Raw genomic sequence first — 11380 nt, 5'->3', positions numbered from 1 at the left:
CCCTGTCAAAACGGTTGCACGGATGAAAAACCTGCCGAGAAAGGTTGATTTTTGCCGGGCTGCGGTTAATGAGCTGCCGGTGCCCCCACCGCTGGGGGGGTCGCCGGGCTCCGTCCGCTCTCCCCGCGCCCCCGCAGCCGGGAAGGCTCAACACCGCCTCCAGCGGCCCGGGGGGCGGGGGGTCCGGGGTGCTGGAGGGGGGACCCCGAGGGAGGATGCTGGGGTGGGGGGGGAGGGCGGGAGGGAGGATGGTGGAGGGACCCCGAGGGAGGATGCTGGGGGGGGTACCCTGGGGGGCAGGATGGTGGAGGGACCCTGGGAGGGAGGGAGGATGCTGGGGGGCTGGCGCGGGGTAAGGCTCCGGGCGGTTGATGCGCGCAGCCCCTCCGCCCGTCGCCTCGTCGCCAGGAGTCGCGATAGGTGGCCGCGGGTTAGAGCAGCTGTATAAAACGTGCGGTTTTCGGGGGTGCGGGAGGGGAGTGTTCACGTCTTTTTTTTTTAGAGGGTTTTTTTGTTTCATTTACTTATTGTTCTAGCCTGCCTTTCTGTGAGTCGGAGCGCTGCCACGGGGCTCCGCGCCTGTCGAACGCCGCCTCCCCGCTGACCCTCCATCCCCCTCGCTCCGCCGCCGCGGGGCCCGGCTGGGTGGGCCCGGGGGTGGGAGCCAGCCCCCCGCAGCGCCGCGCCCCTCCGCCCCGCGCCGCGCCCGGCACTTTGCCCCCGGCCCCTGGCGCTGGGCGTGGCCTGGCGGCGGCTCCGCCCCCTCGGCGCAGTGACGTGCGCGCATCTCATTAGCGGCGCGCGCGGCGGCGAGGTGCCGGCGCGGCGGGCAGAGCGAAGCAGGTGCTGGAGATGGCGGGTCGCGCCCAGCCCAGCGGCCCCGCGGCGTGCGGCGGCGCCCCGGGCCTCCTCCCGCTGCTCCTGCTGCTGCTTTCCGCCGCCGCCATCATCCCCAGAGGTAGGACGCGGCTGGCCCTGGGCTGCCCCGCCCGCGGGGGGGCGCCGGCAGGGTGGGTGCGTGTGTGTGTGTGTGTGTGTCTGGGGGGGGAGGACCGCCGCCGGGGGGGTGTTTCGGGGGGGGGGAGCGCCGCGTAGGGGGGGCGCTGGGGCGGGGGGGTGCCCGGGTGACCCCCATTCCCACACGTACCCCGGAGCGTCGCGGTGTGTTGGCCCCTGCAGCGTCGGCGGGAAGGGCCCCCCCGTGCGGGGACCCCCGGCGCGGGCTCAGCCACGCGTGTCGGGGCGGCGCGGGCAGCCGGTTGCCATGGAAGCAGCTTCTCCCCGCTGCCCGCGGGCTCATCAAGCGGCCTCCCAATTAAAAAGTAATTGCCGCGCGCGCCCCCCCCCGGTGCTCGACGGGGGGAGGGGGCGCCGCGCCGCCACCGCCGCCCGCGGGAGCGGGGACCTGTTGCGATGCCGGTGCGAGTTGCGGGCGCGTTTCGCTCCCTTCGTCCCGCCCCGGGGACCCGGCCGGTAGCGCCGAGCTCGGCGACCCCCCGGGGGGGCTTGTAGGCGACCGTCCCGCCGGGGCCGGGGCTCGCCGCCGGGGGGGCTCCCCGTGCCGGCCGTGCCCCCCTGGCCCAGCCCGCGGTGGCCGGCGGCCTCCCCGGCGCGGCAGCCGCTGCACCGCTCCTGCACTGAGCCGAGTAGCCGCAGGAGGGACTTGCACTTGTGCCTGATGGCTGTGATAAAACATTCCTCCTTAATGCCACTTTATATTTACAGTGTGTCACTGGAGAGGCACAAGGCTTCCTTTGGGGCTCGCGCCGGAGCAGCGGCATTGTCTGCCCGGGACGTTTCGGGAGGAACAAGGGGCCCATTGAGCCGCGGTTGGATTTAACTGGTGGGGAAAGGGGGGCGAGGGGCGCAGGCGGCTCGGCTGAACAAAGAGCTTTATTCACGGGCGTGTTGTACATGCTGCCCCCGGTCTCCCCCAGTGGCCTCGCTGGTAGGATGGGGAGGAAAAGCCGGCGTTTTTCGGCTCCGTTCACCGAGGTACCAGCATCCTCCCGACGGGGCCGGGGGCTTCTGCCCCATTTTCCACGGTGGAAGCGGTTCCGTTTCTCGAGCGTGCGTGCGCCCTGTTCCCCGAGACCCGAAGGGTGGCTCTGTTCTCCGAATTTGGCCGTTCTGCAGCCCGTGCGTCCGCCGAGGGCAGCCGGGAGCGATGGAAACAAGCCGTCGGTGTCGGCTCTTTTCGCTGCAAGACAGGGAAACACTCGCGTCGCTTCAGCACGACTCGGCTGCGCCTGGCAGCAGACGCCCAGATGTTTATGTAGTTGATGCGTCGTCGTCGTCCTCCTCCTCTTAGCTTTTCAGATGTTTTTTTCACAAGGTGCTTTTTGTGGCATGCACGCTTGGTTGGGCTCGATGCGGAGCTAATTGCCCGCTGGTTTGACCTGGAGACCCTCTCGCGGAGACGCCCGCTTTAAAAACGCGAGCGTGGTTGCAGGACAGCCGCGGCGGCTCTTTGTTTTGCTGTCTGGCTCTCGATACCTCACTGGGGTTTTGAATCCTGTTTTTTAAGAGCAGTTTTTAACTCGAGGCTGGTATGATCCTCCCATAGGGTAAGCCTCTTAATCGCTGCCCAGCAAACAGGCACAACGATGTGATGTAGAATAGTGAAGCAGCTGAAGAGAAACAAAAGCAGGGCTGGATGTGGAATTGAAATGGCTGTGCCTGACCTATATGGTTGGGGTTTTCCAGCGGTGGAAGGCACTGTGCAACGTGAATCGAGGTTGCGATGCTGCTAGTAGGAGAGAAGTGCCTTGCCATTTTGGTGCTCTGTCATGAGTCGCAGGATTGAATCTGAGACCTCCTGCTTTAACGCCTTTTAGGCATAAGGCCGAAGAACTCCAATCTTTTTTTTTTCTTCGTTTGTTTTTCCTTTTTTCACCCCCCCCCCTGTTTCCCCCTACCTTCCGAAAGCTATCGATTTGTTAGCTTCCATAGACTTGGAAGAGAACACGACTGTGGTGGCAGTAACGTCTGGTGCTGGTTGCAGAGTGCTGCCATCACGCCTCCTGCGCCAGTTGCTACCTGAGGCTCGGCGGTGCGAGTGCCGTGTCACCACCATGATGGCATCCTGTCATCCGGAGCGTGTCCTGATGGCTTTGCTGCCTGTGTTAAGCAGGGGCGGTTGGAACAGGGAAGGGCAACACTCGGACTTGGTTTAAATTAAGCTGGTAACTCGAGATGAATCTGTGCGTTTCCGTGGCGCCTTTCTGCCTGCTCTCAATGCTGTACAGCCAACTAAACTCCATAACGCCCCTGTGCAGTAGGGAGAGAGTCGAGGAATGATTTTGGCTTGTACGGAGAGTCAGCGCTGGGGTGGAACACAGCATCTGTGATGGTGCAGAGCAACGTTGCACGGCAGTTTAGCAACAATAACTTTTCAGCTGAAGCTGTGGGAAGCGTTTTGAGGCAGCGTCAGCACCGAGCAGCAACCTGGCCGTGGCACGAAGGTGCAATGTGCCGGACAGGAGGCGGTCACAGCAGGATCTGCCGACAGCAAACGAGCCCGGTACGTGGCAGGCCAGGGGAGGACCCTGGCGAAGGCACCGAGCGCTCCCACCGAGGCAGCGTTAAGCCGGGCTCCTTTGTAAATATGGAGTGAGTTTCTAAGGAGCCTTTGTACGCAAGCAAGGCGCGTCCGCTGATCTGCAGCAGCTTTGCTCGGGCTTGGCTGAGCTCTGGTGCTGAAAAACCATGGTTGCGTTCTGCATGCGATGCAAACGCTGCAGGACGGTTGCAAGGAAGGGGCTGGTAAATAAAGTAATCCATCTGGGTTGCAGCTTGGGCTCATTTGTCTTGCATGTAGGCAGTTGAGCGCAGGTTTATAAGCATGACAATCTGGCTTGGAAACCGCTGCCAAGGAGGCTCCTGAGGATGGGAAGATGAGGGAAGGGCTCAGCTCCACGCGCGTCCTGCGTGGAGGACGGGGCAGCTGTGTGAGTGCCGTCCGTGTTCCCGGGCTGATGGGATGCTCATCGGCTTGGGTGGCCGCTGCTGTTGTCGGCCTCGTGAAGGCGGCTGTGCGGGCAGGAGGCCAGTGCAGAGTTACGCTCCTCCAGGGACCCCCAGGCCTTATCAGCAGCTGCTTTGCTGATGCTGCCTTGCTGTTGTCTTTGTCTTCTGCTGTCTTTCCTGGGTGTCTTCGTAACCAAACAGCTCTGACTCGGTAAGCCCCGGTGGCTTGGCATGCCCACCTCTGCCAGTGCCAGAACCGGAGACACGCTCGTTCGGTGGGGCCATGGCACGCAGTGGTCTCTGCCCCATCGCTGGGCTGAAAATGGGTCAGCTCCTTAACCCTGTGTCTGCCCGAGGCCATCTGGAATAAAAGGCTTGCTTCAGCCTGGATATGCCCTCTGTTTAAATGGACCGTGCACATGCTCCTAAGAATGTATTTGCTCAAACAAAACCCACTTTCTGATATTGCATGCAGGCAGGTTTTTCTGGATGTTTTCTGTTTAATGCATGTTTTTCTAGGGACTGTTGTCATACTTTTAAAAGGGGTTTGGACAACCTCTACCTCTTCTGGGTTTTGGTAGCACCTGGCAGTGCTCCTGTCTTGAAGGCAGGGGCTCCCTGTATCCCGAAAGTTAGGCTGCCTTTGGTGGTTCGGGGATTTTAGCAGACCCCAGAGGCCACGAGTGTAGCGCAGGCGGCGAGTCTGCAGCGTTTGCTGTAGCTGGAACCTGGCCAGTAAGTAAATACTTTATGCAGTGGTTTAAGAGCGCAAGCAAAGCTGGATGTGCAATCTGTATCTTTTCTGAGAAATTGGGTGCTGCGGGAGGGGTGGAAATAAATTTGTGTTTGTTTCTCTGGGGAATACTGTGGGCTGTTCTCTGGTGGTGCAAACCCACCAGCGCTAAATAAAGAGACTCTGTTTGGAAACGTGTAATGAAGGAGAAGACCCTGGGTGGAATGTTGTAATTATGAGTGGTATGTACTTGTTTAAGTTTCATAAATCAGTTGCTTTCTTGGGGTTTTAATTGCATGCTGCAGCTAGCAGCTGCTGTTGTGGATAATGGGGAGCTCCACCACAGAACGCTTTGAAGGTTGTCCAGCGTGGGCTTGGGTGCTTTGGTGCGCTTGGCTTCAAGGGGAGCGTGCTGGTGAAAAAGGGTATTTTTTGCATGTGTGGCAGGCGTTTTTTGAAGGAAAATACCACGAGGCTTCAATAAAAACTTGGGTAATTGGAACACGGGGGAGCTTGTCGGCTGGGGCACACATCAGTGGTGCGTGGTGGCTGGCCCACAGTGCTCTGAGATGACCTGGCATTTGTGGCTGAGCCATGGGCTGATTTTAGATGCTCCAGCTTTTTAATTTGCAAGTGGAGAAAGAGCCCCAGCTGCAAGTAGCGTGGGCGCAGCCTGACTGCTCTGGAGACCCTTGTCTGCATCTGACTAGTGTCCGCCTGGTTTCCCTTGGCCTTTCTTGCCATCTTTTCCGCTTCCTAGTGTGCTTGTTGCCTGTTGAACTTGCTGATTTTCCTGCTCTGTTGCACATCAGGCTCTCTCCTTAAGTCTCTGTGTGGCGCTGAGCTAGGTGTGGGGAGCCCCACAAACGGCTGTACGGGACCCCTGACAACCCGACTTTCAGGTCTGTCCTGTTCACCCGTTCCAATGTATTCTGGCGAGCGACAGAGATACACGGGGAGCAGCGATGGTTCTTGTAGTTGGTGCTGAACTCCCACCACATGCTCGCCTGCTGCGTGTGGTCGGCGGCTTGCTTGTTGTGTTTGAAATGCTTGACTAGATTGCCTGCACACCCAGTTATTTTAAGTTGCCAGTGTCCCTTTGTAGGGTTGGGACAGCGTGCTATTTATACCCTATGGTGTGGTTTTAATTGATTGTGTTCTAATGTGGTTTAAAAACTTGAGCATTAAAAACATTCTGACCTTACTGCATTCTCAAAGTGAATCTGTTGGAAGACTTGAGACCCTATTAAGATGCCAGCGTGAAGGATCAAAGTGATACTTAAGCACATTGCTTTACTCGGAACTATAAAACTTTTGTAGGCTGCAGCTGAGCTGAAAAATCTCTTCAGTTTTGTTTTTGTTTTTTTCGGGTGTGTTTTCTGTCACTGGAAATGCTGGCAGCTTCTCGGTGTTGTCCGTTTGCCGACAGTTGCACATGTAGGTGCTGCATTCTGGCAGGTTCACAATGGGTTTTCTTTCTGAAGTAGCACTGCCTTTTATTTATTTATTTTTTCTTTTTAATGGGTCCTGCCTGAGCAACAAAGGCTGTCTTGTCCCCCCCCCCCCCCCCCTCTTTCTCAGTGGCAGCATCAGTCAGGTCTGAGTGTTGAAAAAAGAAGAGGTTTTTCGCAGTGTGCAGTGGTGAGCGCTTTTTAAAACCCAGGTGTGTGTTTGGCAGTGAGAAATAGTTGCATTAGGAACTCAGCGTCTCTGCCAAGGCCAGCTGTGAAGTTTGCCCTCAGCAGTTATGTTGCTGGCTGGATTCTTCAGTGGGACGGCAAAACTGTGGTCCTTGTGTTGGCTCTTGTGGAGCTCTTGGCTGAGCGGTGGTCTCTGCCTGCAGACTGGGGGGGGGGGGGGAATGCACGTGTTGCTGTCAGAGCCGGGGCTGCCCCCCGGGCCGGCATTGCTCCTAAAGGTGCACTTGGGCTTGGCGAGCCTGGGCTGTACAAACCCTGGGTTCAGGTTACGGCTGCCAGTGCGCCTCTGATCTTGTTGTGTCCTTTTTCAGCAGTGTTAGTCAGTGGGTGAATCTGATTTATAGTCTCTTCAAAGGTCTGCGTCCAGAACGGAAATGTCACTGTGTTCCCCAAGCCATCGGCAGGTCCCTCAAGTCGGTCTTCTCCGGGGTGGGCTCTGGCAGCTGTGGTCTTCCATGCACAAAGCTGCACTCGAGTGCCAGTCTAGAACGTGATGGCTCTTGTGAGCCTGGACCCAGGATACCTCGAAACCTGATGCGGCAGCGCACCTTTTTGCTAGTGCAGTGATGCTATTTATAGGCATGAACTTTTCATGGACAGCATGAGGCCAAATTGGGGCTTGGCAAGCTGTGGCAAGAGGTCTGCGGGCACCATCACCGATGGCTGGATGGGGCCCCCTGGTACTGCCAGCCTGCACGACGTCTCCAGCTGGGAGGTGGGTGCATCCCAGACCCCTCTGCCGCTTTATTCCAGCGCTTAGCAGTGCAAATCCCTTCTCCCCAGTCTGACAGGGAAGAAGGAAATACAGAGCAGCGAAGCAACGTCCCCCTCCCTCTCCTGCTCCCCCTGTGCAGTAATAGAAATAGGAGTCTGAGTCTGCAGCATCAAAAGAGAGATCAGAGTAATCGGATCAAGCATGAGAAACTGCTTGTTGCCGCTTTTCTGTTTTTAAATGAGGCTGCCTGGCAGCTTCCCTCGCAGAACACTTTAAATATTAGTGATGTTAAGCTTTGGAGCTAGAGTTGCAGTAAAGTAGGGCTCTGCCAAAATGGGGCTAGAAAGCAAACTTTCTTTGCACAGCCTGAGCGAGCCTCTGGGCTAATATACAAAAATAAAGGCGTCCCATACCCTCCTGGCCCTCATTTTGTGGCTGAGAAGAGGGATGTTTGTCCCTAACTAAATGCAGGGTGTGCGCTCCCACTTCATGCCCTGTATTGCAGTCGCCCTTCGCTGAGATGCGGTCCATGTGCTGGTGTATCCGTGACCTTGAGAAAGCACGGTGACTTTCCTGCAAGCCATTCCCCCTGCTGCTGCCCTGGTGTGGCACAGGGTGGCTTTGGGGCAACAGCTGCCCTCTGTCCATTGAAAGGCGTTGGAATCTGGCTGGGTCAGACATGGCGGGGGAAGCTGCTGGGTCTGGTTTGTGGTCGACTGCGAAGGCTTGTTCTCCTTACGCTGGCTGGAGGCACGTGGATGTCCAGCCCGGTCCTTGGCGTTCGTGGTGCTCCACAGCGGCAGAGCACTCGCTTACCCGTGCGGTTGCAAAGCTGCAGCGCCTTTGGTTACACAGTTGTGTTTGCTCAGGCATTTTGCATGGATTAGCTCAATTGGTCGAGGTCCGCAGAAGAGCGGCGGGTGTTGTTTTCTGTGCTTCCCTAAAGCAGAACGCGATGCTGAGCTCCTTGCTGGACGTTGCGGATAAGACGGCTTGCTTTCAGGAGCGCTGCTCGAAAAGATGCTAATCGGGTCTTTTACAACACCGCTTCAGGTAAGGGTTTTTGTTACGCCACAGATAATCCATTGGTGCGGTGAGGTTGGTGCTGGACAAACCCAAGTCACTTAAGCGTACATGACAAACACAGAAACGCTGTGTCGCTCCGTGGAGTTAGGTTATGAGGTTGGCCAGCTAATTCTAATTGGTTTCGTTGTAATGAAGACCCGAAATAGTTGCATTCGGAGGACTGTTGCTATAGCTTGGTTTGCATTCACATTCTAAGCTGTTTGGCTTGGAAACATGATTTGCACTGGCTGTTTGTGCTCCCGTTACTTGCCTCATTGGTACCTTTATTCGCGTCAGCCAGCGTGGATGTAGGTTATGGCATTAGCAGCGCAGTGGAAGCGAGGAAGCTCCTGAGGGGGGTGCCTCTCCCGCTTTCCCTGGTCCGCACAAAGCGAAGTGCTCAGTGTAGCTGGCTTGAGGATAGGCACTGCCAGGCGCTGCACGAGCTCCTCGTAACAGAGTGTGCTGCGTTGCTTTAGGTATCAGCAGCTCTTTAGAAGCGTTCTTGCCTCGGTTGCTTTTCCTGACTTACTCGGGGGAAGGCTGGTGGGTAACTCGGTAACGTTGCTCGGTGCCGGCATCCTGAGCGACCCCGGTCTTCGTTATTGTTTCCTGACGACAGTCTGGCTGGGCTTTGTGGCCTGAGGTGGAAAGCTGGTGGACAAACACCAAAGCCCTGAGTGCTTGTCCTCACGTGAGCATCGGCTTTCTCAAATGGAGCTTCTGGAGGATGGTTTGGGTTCGTTAGGGCTGCTCGGAGAAAGCCTGCTTTTTCAGGATGGGTACAGCAGGAATGAAACAAAGCGAAATCCTTGCGAAGCGCTTTCATGATGCTGGGGAGAATGTAGGTTGGCTTGACAGCAACTCCAGCTCTCCAGGCAGATTAATTTTTTTGCCACCCTTGTTTTTTACCATGCTGTGCAGTCTCCGGAGAAACCACACACGGTTCCCTGGCGCATGCCGGCCGATGGGGCCTCAAATTAAATTGATGTGCCAGGAGCATTCGATTTGCAGTTGAGCGGGGGGTGGTGTTTGCTGTAGCAAGGCTCCCTGCCGAGCCAGGTGGTGTTTCGTGGTTGCTTTGTGAGCCGTCATCGCCGCTCCTGGGTGAAGGAGGGGCAGACAGCTGGGTCCCTGCCCGGAGCAGGGGGCTGTGGCGGGCAGCGTGCCATCCCTGTCCCTGTCAGACGTGCACAGTGACGTGTGGTAGGCATCAGGCAGGACCCGTTTCACCCGCTCCTGCTTCCTGTCCCTAGCTACTGTTGGAGCATGGGTGCAGAAGGTCCTTCTCGGTGTGTAGGAACCGAGTGTGATTTCTCCATTCTCACGTCACTTCTCACTTCTGACCTTCATTTTCTGCCAGTTTACCAACTGCTCGAAACGAGGGCTTGTGCTGCGTCATTAGGAGAGTGTTTCTGTCGGGTCACAACACACGACTGCGTTTGCTGTCGTTAAGGACCGTTCTTCCCCCTCCTTGCCCAGCGTCTGGTCTGGAAGCAGCTCCGAGGGAGGCATTGCTTCTTAACCTAGCAGGCAGAACTGTTGGAAGCGAGTCCTGCGTGGAGGTTTTGGAGCTCTGTCCACATCAACGGTTTCTTGTTCGATTTAAAGGTCTTATACGCTCAATCATTCCATATAATCTTCAACAGAACGTACACGTTTAATCAACCTCCCTGAATCCATAACTGCCAGGTATTGCTGCTTCAGCATGTGAAGTGCGGTTGCGTCGTTTCTCGGTAAGAGCAAAGATTAAAGTGGGATAGCTAGGAGATTAACACTGTTCCCCTCGGACATCTTCAGGGAAAAAGGGAGAAACTTGTTGACAAGAAATAAAGAAAACACTTGGAGGCAAATCATTTATTGCTATATAGGAATATATAGAGCCTTGTAAACAGAGCCTTTATAGCAAACCCAATGATGTAGCTCTTAAATCACTCTGGGAGAATTTCAGATGCACGATTATAGGATGACTTGCTCCTCCGGGCTCTCTTTGGTAAATTTGATCTCAGATTTTGAAGTATGTTAACACAACGTGATGTATGAAGAATGCAGCTCTGGAAGGTGCGCACAATATGCCACATAAAGCTCTTTTTTCTTTCTTTTTTTTTTTTGGTGGTGGTGGTGTGTTGTATTTTTTTAATTCGTGTTGAAGTCTGATAGGTCTACTGATCTCATTCCTGTTTGAGATGGGGGAGGCTGTCTTTAAGTGAGAGCTCCCATAAATGTGATTTCAGCACTGCCTATGGAACGATTTTTTTTTTTTTTTTCTTATTAAATTCCTTGCAAGGAATATCTTGTGGGCTATCTGTTGTATTAAGAAGCCACCATTTCTTCTCCTTCCCACCCCTCAGAAATCTCACTTCTTTGGGTTTATGTACAAGGCTGCGCAGGCAGGAGAAGAGACTGAAGGCAGCTGCCCATGGGTGGTGGGGATGGGAACCTGGTGTTTTTATCTGGAATTAACCTGGAATTACCTCCTGGAGTTAACCCTCAGGGATGGCACGGCCATGTGCAGTGAGGTGGTGTCGGTAGGACAGCGTTGCGCATCCAGAGGGTAGAACATCGAGAGCAGTTCAAAGAAGCCTGTGGTATGTGCAAATAATGGGCCTTAAACTGGAGTGTTATCTTCTGGGTGTTGCTACACCGTGTAGATTTTCAGTAGGAAATGTCACAGCGGTGGTAGCTGCCCCTTTGAACGGTCTGTGACGTGGCTCTGCCTCAGTTTCCCATGATGGCCAGGGCTGCTCGGAGGGGGCTGCCAGGGAGGAGGGGGCTGGCAGGGCTGGCGTCTGTGATGTCGTGGGCTAAACAAGTGGTACCTATTCCTCCCGTTGTTATGTACAAATCCCATCCTAAAGTAGGGAGCAGCTTGAATTATCCTGCAGTAAATAAATAAGGATTACTAAGCTATTTTAAGCCTGGTCATCTGCCTGCCTTGCTGGGGAGAGCCGAGCGGGCTGGTCCGTCGAGTGGGTATTCTCCCCGGGTCGGGATGAAAGGATTTTGCGCCAGGATTAGCGGAGGAGATGTTGGCGGGTGTGCACAGACGAGGGGATGTTGGTGAAAAATGGTGTGGATTGCTCCCCGCTTCTCCTGGATTTCACTGCCCAAAGAACAAACCTCGCGCTGCAAACTGTCACTGAATCCACCGGGGAAACCTTCGGAGGCGCAGCTCTTCTTTGCTTTAAATAAAATGTC

General features: G+C 55.8%; 1 protein-coding gene across 11 annotated transcripts in view; it reads left to right on the top strand.

The window, feature by feature from the left end:
• The first annotated feature begins 801 nt into the window (after window positions 1-801).
• Window positions 802-11380, top strand: part of CADM1 (cell adhesion molecule 1) — a 167693-nt gene continuing 157114 nt past the window's right edge. For 6 of the 11 annotated variants that reach the window (XM_040615881.1, XM_040615880.1, XM_040615878.1 and 3 more), the window contains exon 1: window positions 803-958. In XM_040615881.1, coding sequence (XP_040471815.1) covers window positions 853-958 — 106 coding nt within the window. In that variant the 5' untranslated portion in view covers window positions 803-852. Of the gene's footprint in view, window positions 959-11380 lie in introns of all 11 variants that reach the window. The other 5 variants (XM_040615874.1, XM_040615873.1, XM_040615871.1 and 2 more) reach the window with 1 other exon arrangement.

The sequence above is a fragment of the Falco naumanni genome, chromosome 16 (genome assembly GCF_017639655.2).
Source record: "Falco naumanni isolate bFalNau1 chromosome 16, bFalNau1.pat, whole genome shotgun sequence".
NCBI classification, from domain to species: domain Eukaryota; kingdom Metazoa; phylum Chordata; class Aves; order Falconiformes; family Falconidae; genus Falco; species Falco naumanni.
The sequence above is the reverse complement of the archived record's forward strand: the minus strand, read 5'-3'. Positions and strand labels throughout refer to the sequence as shown.